The sequence below is a fragment of the Triticum urartu genome, chromosome 7A (assembly GCF_056163025.1).
Source record: "Triticum urartu cultivar PI428250 chromosome 7A, HENAU_Tu73, whole genome shotgun sequence".
Classification (NCBI taxonomy): domain Eukaryota; kingdom Viridiplantae; phylum Streptophyta; class Magnoliopsida; order Poales; family Poaceae; genus Triticum; species Triticum urartu.
Window position 1 is genome coordinate 662,260,872 of NC_141879.1, and position 25,661 is coordinate 662,286,532.

The 25,661-nt window shown below is 43.2% G+C and overlaps 1 protein-coding gene across 1 annotated transcript; it reads left to right on the plus strand.

Annotated features, from left to right (window-relative positions):
- Nucleotides 1–3,468: 3,468 nt before the first annotated feature.
- LOC125522964 (NAC domain-containing protein 21/22) lies at nucleotides 3,469–7,534 on the plus strand. Its single transcript, XM_048688006.2, has 3 exons — nucleotides 3,469–4,000; nucleotides 5,714–5,985; nucleotides 6,770–7,534. Exons 1-3 carry the CDS (start codon nucleotides 3,799–3,801, stop codon nucleotides 7,217–7,219), a joined length of 924 nt encoding a protein of 307 aa, XP_048543963.1. The 5' UTR covers nucleotides 3,469–3,798; the 3' UTR covers nucleotides 7,220–7,534.
- The last annotated feature ends 18,127 nt before the right edge of the window (nucleotides 7,535–25,661 follow it).

Genomic DNA, 25,661 nt, shown 5'->3' on the forward strand with positions numbered 1-25,661 from the left:
GGGCGCGCGTACGTAGTTTTGGGTGGTGCACTAGCTTCAAGGTGTAAAGAGATAGCCAGTAGTGTATATCTTCTCTCATCTTCTACTCACAAAATCTAAGGGCATCTCCAATGTTGATCCCGAGTAAACATCGTCTCCGTCCACGGACGGGTGGGGATCAGTTTGTGGACAATGGTGTGGAAGCCGGTCACACAACCATCCACACATACGTTTTAAACTGAATTTCAACAAAGCAGACAGATTTCATCAAACACAACAAAATTCGGCAAATTCAGACATAATTTACATTAAACAGATGGTATTTCGTCCGTTTAACTAAACCAAGGCCGCACACTCAAAGTAATTATAGAAAATGACACAATTCATCCATAAATAGTATGCAAATATTTCTGGTACAACAATAGTTCAAATTCAACGAGATAACATGGTGTTCAACACGTTTTTTGAAATCATATGTTCCAAATTCAGTGATACTAGAGTCAGAACCGGCACATATCGTCCCACACAAACTGCCCTTTGAGTTTCATTCAACAATGTATGCGCGTGACTGGTCTGCCCTCGGTCCTGAAGTACATCATGGCAGCACGTGCATGCTATACAATGTGTACACCAACATTGAGTGGATGAATGAATTAATCAACATATATAACAGGAAGCAACACTTACGATCTCCGGGGTTGACGAGACTAATGGCCACCTTGTCCCCACTCGGTGAATTGCACCGCAAAACTTCATGACGGAGTTGCAGGACGGTGTACCATCGATGTGTTAGCGACTTCACGGAGCATGCAAGCTTTACCAAAAGGTTGTGCCCTTGTTCATGCATACAAAGTCCACAGAAAACGGCAAGCCACGCACCGCACGATAACTCATCCTTGATCACCGAGTACCCCCCGCCATCGTGCCTCTCTCGAAAACAAGAAGAAGTTAAAAAAATCTCAATGACATTTGACCGAACACCTATCGGTGTGGTCTGGAGGGTATCTGGCTGTGGAGGGATTATTGGGTGGACAATGGTGTAGTCCAAGGAGGGCAGGCGTGTGGGTGGGGTCTGCAGATGTCTGAACCCTGGGCGACGGCCGGAGAGGTACAACGATGATGTCCGACGATGAGGGTGTAGATGAAATGAAGGGGGGGGGGCAGGGACGAGGTGGGAGAAAAGAGGACCGGGAGACGTCCGAACCGGTTCGCGGACGGATGGGGTACCTTGTTAGATGGGAAAACATGTCTAGATAGCTCGATCCGGATGGATGCAGGTGGTTTGAGGGCCAGCGTCGGTGACACCTAAATAGATTATGAATGGGACAAGCTACATGTCAGTTGCTTGATTATTTTGAAAATTAGTAGTATCTAAGTCGTCTGATTCACATCTAGTGGTTCATGTTCATCTTTGACCCCCTTCAACCGCCATCGTGCACCAGCCTAACCTCTTGCTACCACCATCCTTGGTGGACGCGTTGTTGCACTTGCATGTCGCATGGCCACCCTGCTCGAGTCGATTCCTTTGTTGTGCTGCCATTGTCCCGACCATCCGTCAAAACCTCGGTACGATCTTTGTCATTGACGGCCTCCTCGCACCCCACACTTGAACCCATCTACCTCTGACTTATCTCCACCGACAACATGGATGTCGTGTCGTCCCAGGCTCTGGGTCACTCCTGGCTCGGCCTTGCCGATGACCCCATGCTACAACCAAAAAGGTTTTTCACAGAACTAAAAAATAGCAATTGTGATTATTTTCTTGCCAAAAATTCTTCCAACCTGTTACAACCGGGTTCATGGACCACCTAGCGACGACTGTAAGCACTAGAGCAAGTTGAAGGCATGCCATCGTCATCGTCACTCTCTCATAGGAATCAGGCAAACCTTGTTGTAGTTGATAGGGGGAAGTCTTCGTCCTAAGGCCCAAAGGGCCAGTGCACAAGAGCAACAACTATCGCCGCCGATGAAAAACATTGATCAGAAGGACCATACCTGCAAACACACCAACAACCATGAGTGCCATATAAATATATAGATGGACCCGTCGGATACAAAAGTTGACCAAACCCAACTAGACCATTTGGAGACACACCTATATGCACCCTCTGCCTACCCTAGATGCACCACCACCCCGATCAGGACACCAAGTACCGCCGCCACTGCACCCATGGTCGAAGCATTGGCAACTCAGCAACCATAACCGCGGGGAAGAACCCCAAAATACTATTGCACCAGAACCGCAACACCCCCCCTCCTTCCAACATTGTCGAACCTGACGGAGAATAGGGGAGACCGATGAATTGTTGAACCTCGTCATCGTGGCTAGGGCTATTTTTTTAGGGGAACTTCTGCTACTTGGTGTCCATTTAGCAATTGCGATTAATTTTTTGAAACGGGGAAAAGATTTGCCTCATTCAGTAAATAAGGAGTTGGACAGACGATTACATGAACAAAAAAAAACAAAAAGTAGTATACAGAAGATCACTACTCTCGCGGCAGAATTTGACCCAAATATTTCACACCCGTGATAGCCGAGAGCCTCGCCTTTCTCTGAATAATGGGAAGAAGGATGAAGGGAGGGGCGGATTTGTTTCAAAAGACCCTTGCATTCCTCTCATCCCAAAATGGTCTTGCACACAAGCATAGTGAGGGAAGGCATCACCCTTCTATGGACTCTATGGGTGGAAACCATGTCAAACCACCAACATATGATGCTCTCGAAAGTTGCCTAAACAGAGAAACCCACACTAATGACGAGGTGAAGCCAATCTTTAACCAAGCCCCAAATCTGTGCGCGAATCGACATTTGAAGAAGAGGTGATATGAAGGATTGTCGGTTGATGATGTGGACAATACTAGAGGGGAAATACCACACTAATAACTATTAAAGATGCTCTAAAACCAAATCCCTAATTTTCCCCTCTCTCGCTGCATATGTGAACACACGCACGGACGTGTGCGTACGCACCCTTGCGTCGGTGCCCAACAGCCCATGCCACCTCGCCATGCCGGAGATCTAGCTGCCTCTCCGAGCATCCCGTCAGAGTCGCAAACTCGAATCAGGCGACGCCGCAAAGCCGAGAGATATGCGCCCGCTACGTGATTAGGCCGGCCCGCGCTTGGAATTAAATGCCCCGCCCAACCCTAACCGCGCACGGCGCATCTCATCTCGTCTGCATGACTGCATCTGCCCGCCCACGTCACCGCCGGCGACGTCCAGCGAGCGTGACACCGCGCGCCACCGGCCCGCGGCCGTCCGATCGATCGTCTCACGCGCCCACCGGCCGGGACCGGGCTGGCGAGTCGAACCTGGCCACCTGGCGCCCGGCACCCTAACCGAGGGAGAGGAAAAGTCTCTCCAGCTGGGTGAGTACGTACTGCCCTCTGCCTAGCTATACGTAGTATACCAGTACTTGCTATACAAGAGTATAGTATACTACTAGTAGTAGTAGAGCCGTAGCCTTCCCGGCCCCTCCTCCCCCGCGCTCCCCTTCTCTCTCGCCGTGAAAGCATCGGCGCAAAAACTAGTTGACCTGACCATGCCCTGCGCTGGCTCCTATTAATACCCTCGTCTTCCTCGCACTCCTCTCCTCCTTCATACCCCTCTCGGTAAACTGTGCTTGCCGCAGTCGATCCCTCCACCCACCCGGCCGTCGGCGGCTGGTTGCTGCTGCTTCTTGTGTGGGTTCTTCCACTGGCGTGCAGGGTCGAGATCGGCAGCAGCAGCCGTCGTTCCTCTCTTCTAGCTCCCGACAATCGATTGATCTGTCTGAGGGGGAAACGAGCTGCGTGGTGGTGGCGGCCGCCGGGGAGGCGATGAATTCGCTGAGCATGGTGGAGGCGAGGCTGCCGCCGGGGTTCAGGTTCCACCCGCGGGACGACGAGCTCGTGCTCGACTACCTGGCAAAGAAACTCGGTGGCGGCGGCGGAGGGGCGGCGGCTGCGGTGGCGAGCATGTACGGCTGCCCCACCATGGTCGACGTCGACCTCAACAAGATCGAGCCCTGGGACCTCCCTGGTAAGACCTAACTAATCCAGATACTCCTGTATACCCAAGTAGCTTAATACACCAGCATGTGTGTGTGTGTCTGTATGCTTGTGTGATTAGTTCTAGTTTCATCGTCTTCCGGATCATACATACATATGCATCCCTGGGGATGATTTATCTGTTTGATTTATTTTCCTTGTCCCGTTTGGCTGCTGATTCGTAATTATTCTTTTAGTTTGAAGTCGATGACGTCCCAAATCCCCTTAATATATCGCATCCTATATCTGATATATCTCTCCGTTGTATACCTTTTGACGGAACTAACAACGATTTGGTCGTTTCTAAACGGCCGGACAATCTTCAGTTCTCCACTGTACTAATTAAATTCCTTGTTCATTCTTTAGTAAAGAAGAAATCACATCCCAGAAGTTAATTATTTGTCCGTGTGCGTATGCATGATTGTCCAAGGTTCTCAATCATACATCAAAATGTATTGCTCTATTGGTTCAACTTGAATTTAAGATCTTGGGACCAACTATGTATTTATGTGCAGCTCAGTTAGCTATCTCCATTAATTTTCAGCCTATTAATTCCATGAACAATCCTCTTTGTCCCTTTCCCGCTCATGCATGTGTAGTTTCCTTCAGTTGCATCCAAATCTAAGGTGGCTGTGTTCATGCTGCTAGTGGCTGGCTAGTTGATCCGTTTCCACTCCCAGCTGCCATAACTGAAGTGACCTCGACAATTTCCATCTCATCAAGTTGCAACTTGCAACTATGCATGCATGCTTCCCATACTGCTATAGAAACCGACCTTTTCTCCTTTTCTTTTCTTTTCTTTTCTTTTCACACTTTTTTGGCCTTTCCTTTTGGTGTGCCCATGCTTTTTTTCCCTCTTTATATGTCCTAATTAATTTAATTAACATTCAATTTTTTTGATCGAAAGGCAAGAAAATATCAGAATGAGACCACCTCCGAATTAACTAGAACTGTAGAGAGATCAAATTCTTGCACAGTATATTTTATTTTTTGCCTCTTATTCCAGATATAGGAGACTTGATCAAGGGATGAATATATATAGTTTCTGGAAATTGTTCTACAATGAGAACAAAATTCACACGTCTTGTCTGCCTCCATCCTTGTCGCCTTCCCGTCCCCATAACAGAAGGATATTCTCAGAGCCATGAGTTTGTTTGGCCCCTTGCTGGCCTTCTCCGCATATGTCCCTGTTCTTGCCATACCATCAAATATTCCCCCAATTTGCCTCATCCTTAAAGGGAATTCACAGCCCACGGATGGGGACAAACTTAACACAAAAAGGAGGCCTTCCACCTTGCCTATTAGTAGAAATCACACCATGCACAAAGCCATATCAAAAGACCATATATATATAGAAAGGGTTGGATGTGTATAATTGATATATCTCACAAGAATAGGCAAGATGCCTTCCCGTAATCAATAGATCTCCTTTATTTTGGTTCCAAAAATATCTATTATTCTCCCTATTATGCAATTACCTATTAGTGGATATTTTTCTCCGCCTTAATTAAATGTGGCTCTAATGTTAGGACTTTCTCTTAAAAAATGGAGAAGTGTAGTCAGACATACTACTTGGGTTTGCACATTACACACAGTTCATCATTAGATGCACATCTTACACATGTTCCAAAAAGATTATTATTTGTTCATAATTCATCTCATTTTTACATAATTGTTTGTTAATTTGCTCCATGATTGTATTCAGAAATTGCATGCATTGGCGGAAAGGAGTGGTACTTCTACAGCTTGAGGGACAGGAAGTACGCTACAGGCCAGAGAACAAATAGAGCAACTGAATCGGGCTATTGGAAGGCCACCGGAAAAGACCGATCGATAAGCCGGAAAGGGTTGCTAGTTGGCATGAGAAAAACCCTGGTGTTCTATCAAGGCAGAGCCCCTAAGGGGAAGAAGACTGAGTGGGTCATGCATGAATTCCGCAAGGAAGGGCAAGGCGATCTGATGAAGTTGCCACTCAAGGTAATCATCATTATATAATTATACACATGACCAAATTAATCTTACTACTTGATACTCCACTCTTTTCTCCTTTTGTTCCTTATTTGATGCTTAGAGTATAATGCATCACATGTATGGATAGTGCAGGAGATCCCACCAAAAATTAATGCACACAAACTATATATATCTGGCGGGTTTTTTTTAAGGGAGGGGACATTGAAAATGAAACGTAACAGATTTGAATTCACATGTGGTAGATTTTATGAGAAGTATGAACTAATATAAAGAAACAAAAACCTTTGTTCACGTGACATCCACATGTGGAGGCTACTGGCCAGAATGCCAACTCATCCTATAATACATGTGCAGTGGATAATGTAGTACCACCAGCCAGCTCATTATACATGCATGCCCTCTCAATTCAAGATCTAGCTAGGTAGCTATAGAGCGTAGAATTCAAGCGCCAAAATAACCAGCTTTTTAACTAGCCCTTAATTTGTGATAATTAGGTGTCATATAAATAATACTGCAAGATGTCTAAAAACTGTTATGGCTTGTTCATGATTTTAATTGTTGATTAGCCAGGCCGGGTTCCGTTGTACTTGATCCATTCTTTACATGTGTGGGTCACTCTCATGCCAGCTACGTACATAGATATGAGGATGATCTGGTCTCTTTTAGATGTATACCCCAATATATATATGATCACTTCAGATGCATACATATATGATATAATACCAATTAATCTACTCACTTATTTTCCAGTCTAATGATCTTAATGTGTAATATTTTTCATGTTAAACAGGAGGACTGGGTCTTGTGTAGGGTTTTCTACAAGACTAGGGCAACCGTTGCCAAGCCACCCACAGGGAGCAGCTACAACATTGAAAGTGCAGCTGCAACCTCGCTGCCTCCCCTCATTGACAACTACATTGCCTTTGACCATCCTGGAATGTCGACGGTGCAAAACCTAGAGGGTTATGAGCAAGTGCCCTGCTTCTCCAACAATCCCTCCTCTCACCCAGCGTCGTCGGCCTCGATGAACATCCCGGTGACGGCAATGGCTCCCATGGCTGCTGATCAGGAGCAGCAGCACATGGGCAAGGCAATCAAGGACGCATTGAGCCAGCTCACCAGGTTTGAGCAAGGCAACGTGAAGAGGGAGGCGCCTGCCCAGGGTGGTGTGTTTGCTCAAGATGGGTTCGAGTACTTAGCTGAGAGTGGCTTCTCACAGATGTGGAACTCACTCAATTGATTTTCTAGCTAGGGATATTATTGCTACCAATCAAGGATGGATATAACTCTTGAAAAGAAGATCTAGACTTGGGTGTGTGTGCCTATATGTGTGCTATTGCATGTAGTTGTGGTATATAGCTAGTAGTACTATCATTCTAGTTCACATTATTTGTCAAAAAGGAAAAGGAGGGTCAGAGGAGAGAGCTGATATATGTCATCAGTGATGTAAATCTGTATATACATTATTTGTGTGCGACTATGGATAAGACGGAAAAATTTAGTATCTGGTGCTAGAATATAAACTAATATATCGAAGCATAAATTTTGTGGATCGTATTATAGAATCTACTCTATTTGCCTGTTGGGCTTTCTTGTGTATTAGTTTGGTCTGTGCATATGATTGACATATACTCATTATATTATGGTTATACATTTGGAGACTAATCTCCCGCTCCTCTCCTTCTGAGTTCTAAGGGAGGTTATATATGTCGCCATCCACTTGTTTATCTTTCTTCGGTGCCAAATATATATCTCATATTTAATGACTGAAATTCTTGTTTTAATTAGGCCCGTTCCAAGCTTCCAATAAATCAAAGGCGCAACTGCCCATTTTAAATTACTATTAGACATTTCTCAGATCAGCCCCTTGGCTGCAACATGTGGTTTCTACTGGGCCTTTGACCTGAATTTGCAGTTTTGCCAAGGAATTAAGCAGTAAACATAAATTTGGTTTGAAAAGTCAGATCATTAAAGAGTATATGTTCACATTTTTTCATTTTTTTCTCACACTTGAATTAAATGTTTATCCGATGCAACAGAAAAATGCTTGGTCCTTTCCATGTGGACAAAAAGAAAAACAAACAAAGTCATAGCTCACAAGTGGAGATTCTTTAGAATATATTTATATGCCGTGAAAGGGATTTAAGTTCACACCTATATCCTCATGTGCCTGGTACTAAGATCAGTTAGTAACTTGAAAACCACCTAAACAATTTCAAACACCAACATGTGGACCATATAAAAACACTGCGAGTTACACAAGCCCACCAGCTAATATATATTAGGGATGTTTATAATTCTCTAAAGCTAGTTGACATTGGACTACTTTGATTTGCATTCATGATTCTCCACCGCTACTGCTAACTAATCATTGTGCACGAAAAATTCCAAGGTCGTACTTTCCAGGGAAATCCTTATTGTATCCTCACATATTAGTAGTATTGATGATGATGCAGTTGCCAGCCTAACCAATGAACTCATGCAGCTGAACCTGTACTTATCATGAACCATATGCATGAATCAGTACTTCAGTGGTACACGGACATGCCAACAGTTCATGCATGAAATGGAGTAGCTGGTAGGTGGTTCTTGTTGCAATTCATCAACAGCATGATCATCCCTGATAAGTTGGGGTACCATGTGGTGTGGGCTCCAGATCTCAGCCTCCTAAAAGCTCAGATCTTGTCTCTTTCACTGGCCTGAACTCTGCATAATGGAATACCTTTTCTTCAGTTAACCTCTGCACAGTGTTTTGCATGTTGTATATACGTATGCCGGCACTCTAGTAGTACCTCGACATACGTATCACGGCACTCCGGTAGTACCACTGACTATAATAATTACACCAGCTGATCGGTTAAGTAGCTTCCTGACATCCCTTTGCTGGCCTTTCATACCTGTTTGAGTTGGTACAGAGAAACATTTGGCGCTGCGCAACAACGGTTGGGTGGATCAAATTGACACTTCCAGTGGCCTGTCCTTGCAACACCTACAGAACTCACCATGCTTTGGAACTTCATCTGATCACCTCCCAAATCCATTTGCATGAGCACCAACGTGACACCATTGTCTGGAAGATGTCAATTCCGGCTGCTACCTTGCAACTTCACCTTACAAGGCTCTGTTCCTTGGATTGGTGTCCAATTGGTGTCCACTGACACGAAAACAATTATTTGATGGATTTGGACGCCTCCTAAATTGTAAGATTTTCAAGTGGCTCATCGCCCAAAACAGGGTTTGGACGGCGGACCGGCTCACCAAGCACGGATGGCTCAATTGCGGCCAATGCCTCCTTTGCAACTGCGGCCCGGAGGCAGCGGCACATTTGACCTTCCAATGCCGCTACACCACTTGGATTTGGAACATGGTCAACGATTGGCTTGGCATGCACCCTCTCGATACTTATTGTTCAACCATGTCATGTGCTGGCGGGATCACCTCATCCACCATGGCAATTCTAGGCGTAAAGTGGTGCCTCCCTTGCCATGCTCGTAACTTGGGAGCTATGGAACGAGGGGGAAATTTTAGGTGATACCGAAACTTAGGTGATACCATGATACAGACTTCCTTGCCGTTGGATCTCAGATCTGACGGCATCTAAAGAGTTATTTTACTTGGGTGCAATTTTGAGATTCTCGGACGACTTTTTTGCAAAATATTCAAGAGCTTCTGGTAGCCATCGGATCTAAGATCCAACGGCTCTCGGGAGCCCGTATCATGGTATTACCTAAGCCTTGGTGTCACCTGATATCTTCCCATGGAACGAGGACAATGCAATGGTCTTCAACAACAAGCACTCGCCCACTCAGATCGTCTTCTCGCACATTCGTAAGGAGGTCGTCCCATGGGTGGTCATGGGGGCTAAGCACTTGGGTATTATCACACGAGGAGAGTAGGCTTTTGTTTTCCCTTTTGTTGCCTTCGGCAAACTCTCTTCTTGATTAATGAATGTGGTAAGGTAAATCCTTTGCCACTTGTCAAGAAGAAAAAGAAAATCTTGCCTTAGTGTTTTGTATCTGATTTTTCGCCCCTGTTATTCTTGGGAGGCATCGCGGCCCTTGTAAAACTGCTGCTTTGCCGTAATCAGTTAAATAAAGATGTTCAGGTAAGCATGTTTGCCCCTCATGACCTTCCAAAAATATATATCAAAAATAAGATCCGCCTCACTGGAAAAATAGAGCAAGCAGAAATCAGATCTAATGAGCAGCTGGGTAATTCGAGCCTATGCAGTAGGTCCAAAACTTCATTTTTCTTATTCAGTAGGTCTGGGGCTTTGTCTCGCTTATGAGACCTTTTTTTTAGAAGAACTTATGAGACCTTCTATGTTGCGCCTTATGCGCCAATAGGATGAACCGGCGCTCATGCGATGCAACTCTGGGCCGGCTAACCAACACGAGCGGGTGGCTAGTTCGGGTCGCTTCGGTTTATGTTTTTTTTCTGAGTTGTCAGTTGACTTGATCAGGTTCCTATTAGATGTTAACCTTTTACCTGACCCTGTTAACCTTAGGCTGACTTTTTCAAAAACTCATGGATTTGAAAAAGTTCACGGATTTGAAATAGAGTTAGCGGGTAGAAAAAAGGTTCACAAATTGGAATGAGAAAAGTTCATGAATTTGAGGGAAAATTAAAAAAAACAGTAAAAATATGTTTGTGAATTTGGAAAATTCACGAATTTATGAAAAATATGTTCAATTTTTTTAAAAGCTCAATTATTTCAGCAAAAAAGTTCAAAACATCTAAAAAATGTTTGCAATTTTTTTAAAAGTTCACCAATTTAAGAAGAAAAATGCAAACTTGATTTTTTGCGAATATAGGAAAGTTATCGAATTTGTCAAAAAAACTAACGCATTTAAAAAAATAAAACGAAACTTAAAAATAAAACGGTCCAAAATAGAATCAAAAAACGGATGGAAGCTTCTGGAAGCTTCACAAAACCGGGAGAGGCAGGAGCTTCCCGCTCGTCTTGGTTGGCCCGGCCCATTGAAATATATCGATGGGCCCTATAACTGGCTCTTAAGGCACCAAATCCTTCGCTGTCCTTCTTGGGCCGGCCCATCGCGGAAGGGAGGGCTTGCTTAAATCTGAGAATGGGTTTTGTTTAACCAGGTGTTTTGGGTGGGTTTTCTACGTGGGTTTGTTTAGTTCGGGTCTTACTGGGTGGAGTCCGACTACAGTTTAGTTTGATTTAGTTTACTGTAGGAAGTAATTGGGTTTGGGTGGGTATGGGCTGAAACAGTTCCAGTTCAAAACAGTTCTGACCCGTAGTTAACAACTGGTACGTGAGATCAGTTTGTATGCATAGTTTATCCCGGTGTGGATGGCCGCTACAACTCGCGTCCATGGCGAGGCTTAACAAGTCAACAGACTGTTCGGGAGGAAGCTACAGGGTCACCTCGGCCAAGCCGGCCGCGCTCGCCCGCGTGGATGGGACTTCACTCCGGCGCTCGCCGCCCTACAGGACACCGTGTTCCCAGGCCGCGGGTCTACGCCGGCGTGTCCGTCCACCACGCCGCCTGCCATGATGCGTCTGCCGCTCTCTTCGTCCAGACCTCGGGAATGCCCTCGACAGTGTCAATCCTTCCCAGGTCGTGCTGCTGCTGCTGCCGCCCGTCCTCGACCGCTCCCTCGTTGCCGACCCTGACGGCCTACTCAGCCAGACACTCGCCGGGGTGAGCCGCCTCGCGTCCTGCCCTCCGCCTACGCGTCCGCCAGTGAGTAGGGGTCTCCGCATCCGTCTCCGGTGATCGCGTCCTCCCCCCTGACGCGCGACCAGAACGACGGGATCAAGGACGCGGTGGTGGCCGCACTGGGGACTTCGCGCCTGTCGTCGTTCGTGGCGGCGGCGGCGCTGGCATGGGTGTGCCTGCTGCAAAGCCGATCCGTGGGCGTTGAAGGCACGGCGCGCAGCCACATGCTATTCTCGACGGAGTGCCGGTCGAGGCTGGCGGCGCCGCTCCCAGCCGAGTACTTCAGCAACTGCATGCGCGCGTGCTTCGTGGAGGCCACGATGGAGGGCCTGATGACTGTATGCTTTACCAATCTCTAGTGTAATTCACAAGCTGACCACAGCCCAACGCTCAACCCATTTGAGCGAACAGTTTTAACCAATTTCAGTTGATGGTTCCAACCTACAGGTTGCCATTCGGTTTGGTTCAGTTTGGGTGGAAGATGAAACAAATTTGGTTTTAGTTGGGCTGAGGAAAATATCAAACAGTTTAGTTGAGGTTGTGTTGCCATGTTTATTTATTCGGGTTTGGTCCAAATATGGTTTAGTTATTAAACCATTCTCAGGATTAGGCTTGCTCCGGGTGCACGTTTTTTTTTTGGTTTATTACTTTCATTTATATTTCTGAAATTGACATATACTATTTACTTAAATCTTAGAAAATGTTAAATAATTATATTAAACATGTTCATGCATGTAAAGAAAGTCCACGCATCTTTTAAAATACATATGTAACATTTAAAATAAATGTTCATGGCATTCAAAAAATATTTTCACACTTGAAAAATTGTTTGTGACATCTAAAAAATGTTATACAATGTAAAAAAATCATAATAAAGAAAATATCTTGTATAATTAAAAAGGTGTGTGTGACGTTTCATATAAAATGTGTCAGAAAATGCACTTCACATTTTCAAAAAAACTTATACAATATTAAAAAAATCACGTTTTATAAAAAAGCTAAGTACCATCTAACAAATGTATGTCACATTCTAAAGCAATGTTACAAAAATGTTCGTAACATCTTTAAAGAAAATTATACGAAGTCAAAAAAATTTCATATAGTTTCAAAAAATATTTCATGTCATTAAAAAATGTTCAACATGTCTTTTAGAAAGTTTAACATGTATTCAAGAAAATGTTCCAAACAAGATTTGGAAAATATAAACATCATGTATCTGCAAAATGTTCAGCTTGAAAAAAAAATGTTCCAAATGTATACTAAAAATGCTTCCTAAGAGCAGTGTGTCTACTTTCACCATGGCAGCTAACTTCAAATAACAGGTAACTTAAAAGAATAATAGCTATTATCTCGAGAATCGTTGATATTGGGAAAGTCCATAAAATTTAGGAACATTAGAGTTTTCATTAAAATAGACTTCGTTTAGTAGTACCATGTGTATTAAAAAGAGATTTATGTCAAGAAAAGAAAAAATAGAAAGAACAAAAAAAGAAAAAGACCAATGAAAAATGGTGAAGAAACATAGGAAGCCGGAGAAAACCAATAAATAATGATAAAAATAGAAAAACAACAAAAAGACGTAGAGGAAAAAAATGCCAAAGGCCTTACAATACTGGGTTGGCTACTCCCCCCTCACGCCTAGAGGCGATACCGAGTTACGCCCCACAACAGGCTCAATAGCCTTGGTGGTCTGGCATGGGCATATCATAAAAGTGCTAATGGCAATGGACTGCCCAATATGGAACCGATGGAAGGAAGGTGGAATACTGGTCATGTTGCGTAGATGCCCCACGCAGGACATCGGAATCACTAATTGAGGAGTACTCGTTGTAAGATCACCCCAACCTTCCCTGGTTATAACAAGTGACGTCACAATCTAGGAGCTTTCCTTTTTTTCGTAGATCCGTTTATTCAAAATGTTTTATCTTTTAAACTGTGTGTCCAAACCTCGAACCGCTTTCACCGTTGGATTCCTTGCGTGATCTTCAAAATTAAATCCCATGTTGATAGGTTTTGACAAACTATTTTTCATGAAACAACCAGGACGAAAAAACCGTATGGAAAAACCGAACCGAGAGCACGAGTTTTTTCCTTTCCGAAAGAGGCACGCCCGTGTATTTCACGAAATCACAACCGTGCGTCTCGCGGAAACAAAACCGTGAATCTCGCGAAAGGAAAAAAAGATAAAACGCGTGTTTTCCGTTAGTGAGGAGGCACGGTCCTGACTCTCGCGAAAGCACAACCATGTCTCTCGCGAAAGCAAAAACGTGACTCTCGTGAAAGAAAAAAACAGATAACACATTTTTTCGTTTCCGAGAGGCACGGCTGTGACTCTCGCAAAAGCACAACCGTGCCTCTTGCGGAAGCAAAACTGTTACTCTCACGAAAGGAAAAAAACAGAAAACACGTTTTTTCCTTTTCTGAGAGGCACGCCGTGACTCACGAAAGCAGGACCGTGCCTCTCGCGGAAGCAAACCATGACTCTCACGAAAGAAAGAAAAAACAAAAAACGCGTCTTTTTTCGTTTTTGAGAGGCACGACCGTGACTCTTGTTAAAGCACAACCGTGCCTCTCGCGGAAGCAAAACCGTGACAATCGCGAAGGGAAAAAAAGAAAGCACTTTTTTTTTCTGTTTCCGAGAGGCATGGCCGTGAGTCTCGCGAAAACAAAATCGTGCCTCTCGCGGAAGTAAAACCGTGACTCTCACGAAAGGAAAAAAACAAAACCACGTTTTTTCATGGAAAAAAATTTCAATTTTTTTTGATCGAAAAACTTAGGAACACCGGTGGAAAACCAAAATGTCAAAAAAAAGGGAGGGAGGGGGAAACCGTTTAAAAAGCCGAAAACACGTGCGAAAAAAATCCGAAGGAAGCACCCAGAGCGCGACACGAGATGAATGGATGAGAGCGCGCCGAGTGGCGCTGATCGTTGCGAGACTTCCAAAGGAGCGCTCGTTAACTATTTGCTCTCAGCAAGACATTTTCGAAGAGAAATATCCTATATACCACCAAGACTATATGTTGCTGATTCCGAATAGAAATCGCCTAGCGGGCCAACCCATTTTGTAGCAAGGATACTGCATGCGTAATTCGCTTTGTTTGGCTTATAGCGGTTCCCCGCCCTGTTTTATTGTTCTTGTTTTTTGTTTTCTTATGGTTTTACTATTTTTTTGTTTTTTCATCAGTTTCACCTTTTGTTTTTCTTCTTCTTTTATGCTTCGCTTCTCCTTTTCCCATGGTTTTTTTACTTTACTTTTCTTCTTCTTCTTTATACTTTGGCTTTCTTTGTTTCGTTCTGATTTCCTTGGTTTATTTGAATTTTTCACTTTTATTTTTGGTTCTTTTGTTGTTTTTCATTGGCTTTATTTTTTCAATACATGTCTTTTTTTCATACATGTTGTACACTTTTAGTACATATTTAAAACAATTGTTATGGACAAGTTTAACATTTTTGAAATACACGTTTAAATTAAAAATATATATTTTAAAGTTGGTTTCGAATACGTGTTTAATGATTTTCAAATACATGTTGAATTGTTTTGATGACTAAAAAGATTTTTTGCACTATTTAGACATTTTTAGTAGTGTACAATTGTCTTTCAAAATGTCATGAACACATTTTGAAACTTGTAAAGATTGTTGAAAATGTGACGTACATTTTCTGAATATACAAAATAATTCGAATTTTTTATATTTGTTTAAACTTCTTTGAAAGTGTCACGTATATTTCTTTAGAAATGTGCGACATTTAATATTTGTAAAAATTTTCCTAGATATGACTAACATCTTTTGTACGTATGTGCGACATTGTTCTTACATATGATTAACATTTTCCTCTACATGATTAACATTTTTTTATTTTTACATTCACACTTATACATTTTTTGTATACAACAGAGATTTTTCTGTACATATTTGAAATTTCGCAAACGGAAGATGACGTTTTTTTTCAAAATTTTATGTATATTGTTTAATATTAATATATATATTGAAAATATGTTGAAATATAAACACAAGTTTCTTTGAGACAATAAATATATACACAAGTAAAACAATTATAAAAATACGTCCATCACATCAACACGATGCGCCCACTGGTTACTTGGCCGCGCCAGTTCTAACTCCCTTTAGTAAACCGTTCCTAGGCGCCGCAGCGGGCAGCAGCATAACAACGCCGTCCAATTCTCAAAAAAAAAAACACGCCGTCCTATATACCGCTTTTAGGGTGAGTTAAGGAAATTCGGCCTGAAGCGCTTATCTAAACGACATGTTTTTCCCTTTTTCTGTTTTCTTTTTTTTATTCTTCCTTTTCTCTTTTCTCCCACCCCCTATTTTTCTCCTTTTCTATTTTCTTGTCATGTTTTAGTCCTTTATTTTTTATTTGCTTTTTGGGAAATCACGTGAACATTTTTGCAGAATCATGTGCACATATTTTCTGGCATGTATGAACAACTATTCTCAAGTATATGAACTTTGTTCCAATGCATAATTTTTTATGTTTATATGCACGAATATTTTAAATATGATATGAATATTCGTAGTCATATATATGAATGTTTCCATGCAGCTTGTGAATGTATCTTTTATATAATCGTTTCTCCATTATTGACTTGATTTTTTATCCTTATCTAAATTTATTAAATATGAATATACTTCTGGATTTTTAGTAGAACAAATAAAACACCATGAGTTAATTGGTCGTGCCACTTGCCAACCCATTCCAAGTTCCTTGGGCGTTGCTCCCCTCTACACCACTTAAGCCGGTATATAGGATTTCCAAGAGGCAACACCTAAGACGTCGTAGTTGCAGTGGCGTATCTAGCTCAATTGCCAAGGTAGTCTAGAAGCTTAACTATGCAAATTTATTTATTTATAGTTTTTTCAATTTTTTTTTGAGATTTTCAAGGGTGGTCACCCTATCCACCAACTAGGTATGGCACTATAGTACTACACAATGTAACTAGAAGTAGAAGGATCAACAAGCTCACCACCCTAGGATCTTGCAAACTTATATTGTGAATTCATATATTTGACTACACACCTTTAAATTGATCACACAAGATTGAAGTTCTGGGTACTTGTTTCCCTTCCTCTCCTCATGTCCTCCTCACTCTCTCCACCAGCTCTCCTATCCTAGATCAGCCCCGTCAGCCCCACCCCTTTCCTCGGCTTGCTGACGACAAGTAGGGTGGGGGGACATAACTATTTGGTTTCTACTAGTCCCAAATAAAGTAGTCTGCCTCTTGGTGTTCTTCCTCCCTCTCGTAGCCATGGCCTTGGCGGTCAAGGTATATGTGGTAGGAGGATCTCTTTGGACCAGATCTGAGGCATCATGACAGGCTTTGGCTGGTGCATCTTTGGATCCCTCCCTATATTTTTATCTTCCTCGATATTCAGCCACCGTGGTGGTGGATTTGCTTCCGGTGAAGATTAATCTTTTCTTGTTCAATTTGATGCTTTTTCCTCAACTTTTTCCTAGTTTCTTCTTCCCCTCTTGTTCCCAGATCTGGTTATCCATCATACATTACTCTGGCTTCTTTGCTTTGTTCTTTCTTCGTTCTCCTCGAGATATAAGTGGCTTGGTTTGGGACCATGGCAAGTTTAACCTCGCAATTTTAAGGCTTTGACCCTATCCTTCCCCAACAATGTGATCTTGTTCTTCTTAAGATGACGATCTACGCCTCTAATGTTGCTCATCCCCTATCATTTTCCCTTTAAACCGATCCATCAGAGGTCCGCTCAGCGGTTCTAGAAACAGTGGGTCACTTGGGAAGCCTAGTTACGATGCTTGTATATTTCTATGGAGATCTCTATTCGAGACAACGGACTTGGCTAGCTTGTGCATGTTCGTCAACTTCATTTTCAACGTCGACAGTTGGCCTTCTTTGGCTGCTGGAGTGATACGTCTCAAATGTATCTATAAATTTTTATTTTTTCATGCTATTATATTAGAATTTTATATATGTTTAATATTAATATATAATATTTTTATGGAACAACCTATTAATTTAGAACCCAGTGTAAATTCCTGTTTTCTACCTGTTTTTGGTTTCGCAGAAAATCAATATCTATGGAGGTCAAAATACGTTGTCGATTTAACACGATTTTTGGCAACAAAAACACTGGAAGCTTTGGGAGATGTCGAAAGGAACCACGAGCCAGTGATTGCTTGTACCTGCGTTGGTATTTCTCCGAAGAGGAGAGGATGATGTAGCACAAGAAAGGTAAGTATTTCCATCAGTTATGAAACCAAGGTTGTCAATCCAGTACGATAACCAAGCAACACTATGTAAACAGTACCTGCACACAAATAACAAATACTTGCAACCCAACACGTAAGAGGGGTTGTCAATCTCTCCTCGATATTGAGATATATTAAATTGTATGAGATTGGATAAATAGATCTAGCAAAAACACGGAAAAAATAAATAAACAAAAAGTGCAGCAAGATATTTTTGGGTTTTTCGAATAATAGATCTGAAAACAATATGATAGGAAATAGACCTGGGGGCCGTAGATTTCAGTAGTGGCTTCTCTCGAGAAAATAGCATACGGTGGGTAAACAAATTACTATTGGGCAATTGATAGAAGAGCAAATAATTATGACGATATCCAAGGCAATGATACATGCGTGTTATGTCTCCTTCACTAAGAATAAGCACTGCAAGATCGAACCCATCACAAAGGACCTCTTCCCATTGCAAGAAAAATCAATCTAGTTGGACAAACCAAACCAAAGTTTCGGAGAAGAAATATGAGACTATAAAGGTCTTGCATATAAGAGTTCAAGGAAGACTCAAATAATATTCATAGATAGATCTAATCATAAACTCACAATTCATCGGATCCCAACAAACACAACGCAAAAAGTCATTACATCAAATAGATCTCCAAGAACATCGAGGAGCACATTGTATTGAGAATCGAAAAGAGAGAAGAAGCCAACTAGCTACTGCCTACGGACCCGTAGGTCTGTGGTAAACTACTCACGCATCATCGGAGGAGCACCAATAAGGATGATGAACTCCTCCGTGATCGTTTTCCCCTCCGGCAAGGTGCCGGAATAGGGATCTAGATTGGATCTCGTGGTTCTGGAACTTGTTGCGGCTGGAATTGTGTTTCGTCGACTCCCCTAGGATTTCTGGAATATTTGGGTATTTATAAAGCTGAGAGGCAGTGGAGAAGCTTCCCATGGGCTCCATAAGGCATCAGGGCGTGCCAGGGGCCTCTGGCGCGCCCATGTGTCTTGTGGGCCCCACGGGCCTCCTCTGGTGCACCTCATGGGCTCCCCGGGTCTCTTTTGGGCAGGAAAAAATCTCCAAAAAGTTTCGCTGCATTTGGACTTCGTTTGATATGGATATTCTGCGAAGTAAAAAATAAGCAAAAAACAACAACTGGCACTGGGCACTATGTCAATAGGTTAGTCCCAAAAAATGATATAAAGTTGTTATAAAATGAATATAAAACATCCAAGACTGATAATATAACAGCATGGAACAATCAAAAATTATAGATACGTTGGAGACATATCAGTATCCCAAGCTTAATTTTTGCTCGTCCTTAAGTAGGTAAATGATAAAAATAGAATTTTTGATGTAAAATGTTGCCTAACATGTTCATGACATATTCTTTTCATTTGTAGCATGGATATTTGGACTTTTAGATGATTCAATGCAATAGTTTATAATTGACATGAAGACATCAATACCCAAGCATATCAACAAGCAACCATGTCTTTCAAAATATCAACACTAAAGAAAGCTATCCCTAGCCCATTATGCTCAATCATTGATCCATTCAAGAAACACACTCGAATATTAGCTACATCCAATGCACAAGTATGATCATAGTGCTCCCTAGTTGGTTCTTTATAAGAGAAGATGGAGACTCAAGTAAAAATAAAAATTGCCTAAAGTAAATAGATAGGCCCTTCGCAGAGGGAAGCAGAGATTTGTAGAGGTGCCAGAGCTCAAAGCTTAAATTAAGAGATAAAAATTAACTGGCACTGGTCACTATGTCAATAGGTTAGTCCCAAAAATGATATAAAGTTGTTATAAAATGAATATTAAACATCCAAGAATGATAATATAACAGCATGGAACAATCAAAAATTATATATACGTTGTAGACGCATCAGCCAGCCACATGGACACGTGGCGCCGCTATGCGGGGTGGCTGTGCCACCTATCCATGTGGGCCCCATAGGAACCGCCTTTGTCCAATTCCACCGCCATAAATCTCTATAAATAGAGAAACCATCTATCGTGCCTCCAAAAGAATTTATCGCCGCCGCAAGCCTTTGTTTCAAAGAGATCCATCTGGAGCCCTGTTTCAGAGTTCTGCCAGAGGAGAAAGCCATTGTTGGAGGGCTCTTCATCAATCATGCTGCCTCCATGACCATCTGTGAGTAGTTCCTTTAGTACCTATACGTGTCCGTAGTAGTAACTAAATGGTTCTCTCTCTCCTTTTTGATCTTCAATACCATGTTCCCCTTCTTCCTCATATGATTGGAATCAATGTGATATAATTCTATGTGTGTTTGTTGGGATCCAATGAATTGTGAGTTTATGCTCAAATTGTTCATTGAATATTATTGAATCTTTTGAAGTATATTTGTTGCATAATTAAGTATCTATGTATGCTTTTTGATCTATTTGTCGACTCTGGCCAAGATAGATCGGTAGTTCTTCAGAGGAAGTGGTGTATAGTACTGGGTTCAGTCTTGCGGTGCTCTAACCTAGTGGTAGTATGGGCCAAGACACGTATTGTATTGTTGCCACTAAGGATAAACCAACGGGATTTAATTGTTGGACATATTCCCTAGAGGCAATAATAAATATTTATTATCATATTTCCCATTCATGATAAATGTTTATTATTCATGCTAGAATTGTATTGTCCGGAAACTTAAATACATGTGTGGATACATAAACTACATTGTGTCCCTAGTAGGCCTCTAGTAGACTAGCTCGTTGATCAAAGATGATTACGGTTTCCTGACCATAGACATGATTTGTCATTTGATAACGGGATCACATCATTAGGAGAATGATGTGATGGACAAGACCCAAATGTAAGCTTAGCATCTGATCGTATCACTTTAGTTTTGCTACAACTTTCTTCATGTCAAGTGTTTATTCCTAAGACCATGAGCCATGCAACTCCCGGATACCGGAGGAATGCCTTGTGTGCTATCAAACGTCACTCCATAACTCGGTGATCATAAAGGTGCTCTACAAGTATCTTTGAAGGTGTCTATTGGTTTGGCATGGATCGAGACCGGGATTTGTCACTCCATATGACCAAGAGATATCTCTGGGCCCTCTCGGTAATACAACATCGTTAAGAGCTTGTAAGCAATGTGGCTAATGATTTAGTCACGGGATCTTGTATTACAGAACGAGTAAAGGGACTTGTCGGCAACGAGATTGAATTGATGGGGAATGCAGTATTTCAAATTTTTTCCTACGATCACGCAAGATCTATCTAGGAGATGCATAGCAACGAGAGGGGGAGAGTATGTCTACGTACCCTCATAGACCGAAAGCGGAAGCGTTATGAAACACGGTTGATGCAGTCGAACGTCTTCGCGATCCAACCGATCAAGTACCGAACGCACGGGACCTTCGCGATCTACACACGTTCAGCTCGGTGACGTCCCTCGTACTCTTGATCCAGTTGAGGCCGAGGGAGAGTTTCGTCAGCACGACGGCGTGATGACAGTGATGATGAAGTTACCGACGCAGGGCTTCGCCTAAGCACTACAACGATATGACCGAGATGGAATTCTGTGGAGGGGGGCACCGCACACGTCTAAACAATCAACTTGTGTGTCTATGGGGTGCCCCCTCCCCATTATATAAAGGAGGGGAGGAGGGGAGGGCCGACCCTCTCTATGGCGCGCCCAAGGGGGAGTCCTACTCCTAGTAGGAGTAGGTTTCCCCCCTTTCCCTAGTTGGAGTAGGAGAAGAAGGAAGAGGGAGAGAGAGGGAAGGAAAGGGGGGCACCCAATTCAGATTGGGCTTGGGGGGGGGCACACTCCACATGGCCGCCTCATCCTCTCTCCCACTAAGGCCCAATAAGGCCCATTGACTCCCCGGGGGGTTCCAATAACCCCCCCGATACTCCGGTAAATGCCTGAACTCATCCGTAACCATTCCGATGTCCAAACATAGCCTACCAATATATCGATCTTTATGTCTCGATCATTTCGAGACTCCTCATCATGTCCGTGATCATATCCAGGACTCCGAACTACCTTCAGTACATCAAAACACATAAACTCATAATACCGATCGTCATCGAACATTAAGCGTGCGGACCCTACGGGTTCGAGAACTATGTAGACATGACCGAGACTCACTTCCGACCAATAACCAATAGCGGAAACTGAATGCTCATATTGGTTCCTACATATTCTACGAAGATCTTTACCGGTCAAACCGCATAACAACATACGTTGTTCCCTTTGTCATCAGTATGTTACTTGCCCGAGATTTGATCGTCGGTATCTCAATACCTAGTTCAATCTCGTTACCGGCAAGTCTCTTTACTCGTTCCGTAATGCATCATCCCACAACTAACTCATTAGTCACATTGCTTGCAAGGCTTATAGTGATGTGCATTACCGAGAGGGCCCAGAGATACCTCTCCGACAATCGGAGTGACAAATCCTAATCTCGATCTATGCCAACTCAACAAACACCATCGGAGACACCTGTAGAGCATCTTTATAATCACCCAGTTACGTTGTGATGTTTGATAGCACACTAAGTGTTCCTCCGGTATTTGGGAGTTGCATAATCTCATAGTCATAGGAACATGTATAAGTCATGAAGAAAGCAATAACAATAAACTAAACGATCATAGTGCTAAGCTAACGGATGGGTCTAGTCCATCACATCATTCTCTAATGATGTGATCCCATTCATCAAATGACAACATATGTCCATGGCTAGGAAACTTAATCATCTTTGATTAACGAGCTAGTTAAGTAGAGGCATACTAGGGACACTCTGCTTGTCTATGTATTCACACATGTACTAAGTTTCCGGTTAATACAATTCTAGTATGAATAATAAACATTCATCATAATATAAGGAAATATAAATAACAACTTTATTATTGTCTCTAGGGCATATTTCCTTCAGTCTCCCACTTGCACTAGAGTCAATAATCTAGTTCACGTCGTCATGTGATTTCACACCAATAGTTCACATCTTTATGTGATTAGTTCACATCTTCATGTGACTAATACCCAAAGGGTTTACTAGAGTCAATAATCTAGTTCAGATCGCTATGTGATTAACACCCAAAGAGTGATCATGTTTTGCTTCTGAGAGAAGTTTAGTCTACGGGTCTGCAACATTCAGATCCGTATGTATTTTGCAAATTTCTATGTCTACAATACTCTGCACGGAGCTACTCTAGCTAATTGCTCCCCTTTCAATATGTATCTAGATCGAGACTTAGAGTCATCTAGATCAGTGTAAAAAGCTTGCATCGACGTAACTCTTTACGACGAACTCTTTTATCACCTCCATAACCGAGAAATATTTCCTTAGTCCTCTAAGGATAATTTTGACCGCTGTCCAGTGATCTACTCCTGGATCACTATTGTACTACCTTGCCAAAATCATGCTAAGGTATACAATAGGTTTGGTACACAGCATAGCATACTTTATAGAACCTATGACTGAGGCATAGGGAATGACTTTTCATTCTCTTTCTATTTTCTGCCGTGGCCAGGTTTTGAGTCTTTACTCAATTTCACACCTTACAACTCAGGCAAGAACTCCTTCTTTGACTGATCCATTTTGAACTCCTACAAAATCTTATCAAGGTATGTACTGATCGAAAGTCTTATCAAGCGTCTTGATCTATCTTTATAGATCTTGATGCCCAATATGTAAGTAGCTTTACAGGCAATTCTTTCTTTGAAAAACTCCTTTCAAATTCTCCTTTATGCTTTCCAGAAAATTCTACATCATTTCCGATCAAAAATATGTCATTCACATATACTTATCAGAAAGTCTGTAGTGCTCCCACTCACTTTCTTGTAAATACAGGCTTCACCGCAAGTCTGTATAAAACTATATGCTTTGATCAACTCATCAAAGCGTATATTCCAACTCCGAGATGCTTGCACTAGTTCATAGATGGATCGCTGGAGCTTGCACACTTTGTTAACACCTTTAGGATTGACAAAACCTTCTGGTTGCATCATATACAACTTTTTTTAATAAATCCATTAAGGAATGCAGTTTTGATATCCATTTGCCAGATTTCATAAAATGCGACAAATGCTAACATGATTTACACAGACTTTTAAGCATCGATACGAGTGAGAAAATCTCATCGTAGTCAACACCTTGAACTTGTCGAAAACCTTTTGCGACAATTCGAGCTTTGTAGATAGTAACACTACTATCAGCGTCCGTCTTGCTCTTGAAGACCCATTTATTCTGAATGGCTCACCGATCATCGGGAAAGTCAATCAAAGTCCATACTTTGTTCTCATACATGGATCCCATCTTAGATTTCATGGCCTTAAGCCATTTCATGGAATCCGGGCTCATCATCGCTTCCTCATAGTTCGTAGGTTCATCATGGTCTAGTAACATGACTTTGAGAACAGGATTACCGTACCACTCTGGTGCGGAACGTACTCTGGTTGACCTACGAGGTTCGGTAGTAATGTGACACCCCGGATGTAACTTTCCCTATTTGTACTCCAACTCTTGCCATTTCCGGCGTTAAGTTATAATTATTTTCTCAGGTTCGGGTCTTTGTCTCCGTGTGTTGTTGTCGTTGTCATGCATCTCATATCATGTCATCATGTGCATTGCGTTTGCATACGTGTTCGTCTCATGCATTCGAGCATTTTCCCCGTTGTCCGTTTTGCATTCCGGCGCTTCGTTCTCCTCCGGTGGCCATTTCTAGCTTTCTTTCGTGTGTGGGGATTAAACATTTCCGGATTGGACCGAGACTTGTCATGCGGCCTTGGTTTACTACCGGTAGACCGCCTGTCAAGTTTCGTGTCATTTGGACTTCGTTTGATACTCCAACGGTTAACCGAGGAACCGAAAAGGCCTCGTGTGTGTTGCAGCCCAACACCCCTCCATTTTGGCCCAAAACCCACCAAACTCTGCTCCATGTCCTAGAGCGTTCGATTACGATCGCGTGGCCGAAAACCGTACCTCATTTGGACTCTCCTAGCTCCCTCTATGCCTATATAAAGGCCCCCCCGAAATTCAGATCTCTCTCCCTCCCCGAAACCCTAAATCGCCCCGCCACCGACGGACATGTCCGCCGCCTGACCGGACACGTCCGCCGCCGCGCCCCAGCCAACCAGCACCTCACATGTGGCACTTCGCCGCCTCTCCTCCGCGCGGCCCGGCGAGCCCGCGGGAGGCCCGCTCGAGCCGCCACCGGGCCAGATCCGCCCGCGCCGCCCCGCGGCTTCTTCCCCGTCGCCGATCCGCTCCCGCCGCCGCCCTTCGCCGCCATCGCCGCCTTCGGCCGACCCAGCCGCCGCCTCGGCCGGCCGCCGCCCCGCATCTCCGCCGCCTCGCCGCTGCTGCCCGGGCGCCGCGCCGCCCCGCTCCACTCCGTCCTCGCCGCCGTCCGGCCCCGCCGCCGCACCGCCCGACCTCGCCGCCCCTGGCCTCTCCCTCCTCGACTTCCGTGCTCCGGTGTACAGTGCGTGCCGGCGAGCCTCGGGAAGCGTGCAGATCTGAGATCCGAAATTTGACGGTTGACTTTTCTCCTCCGAACCCTAATTTTTATGCATACTTTGACCTGTGATATCTCCGCATCCGTAGCTCCGATTTGGGCATATAGCATATCAAAATGTTCGTATCGATGAGTACATCATTTCTTTCCATTGCATCATTTTCATTTGAGCTCATATTGATGCCCGAAATGCTCTTAGAAGGAGGCTTCGTGAGTTATTTGTCAGATCTGCTAGTTCATCTTAGACTTTTGTCATTTTTGC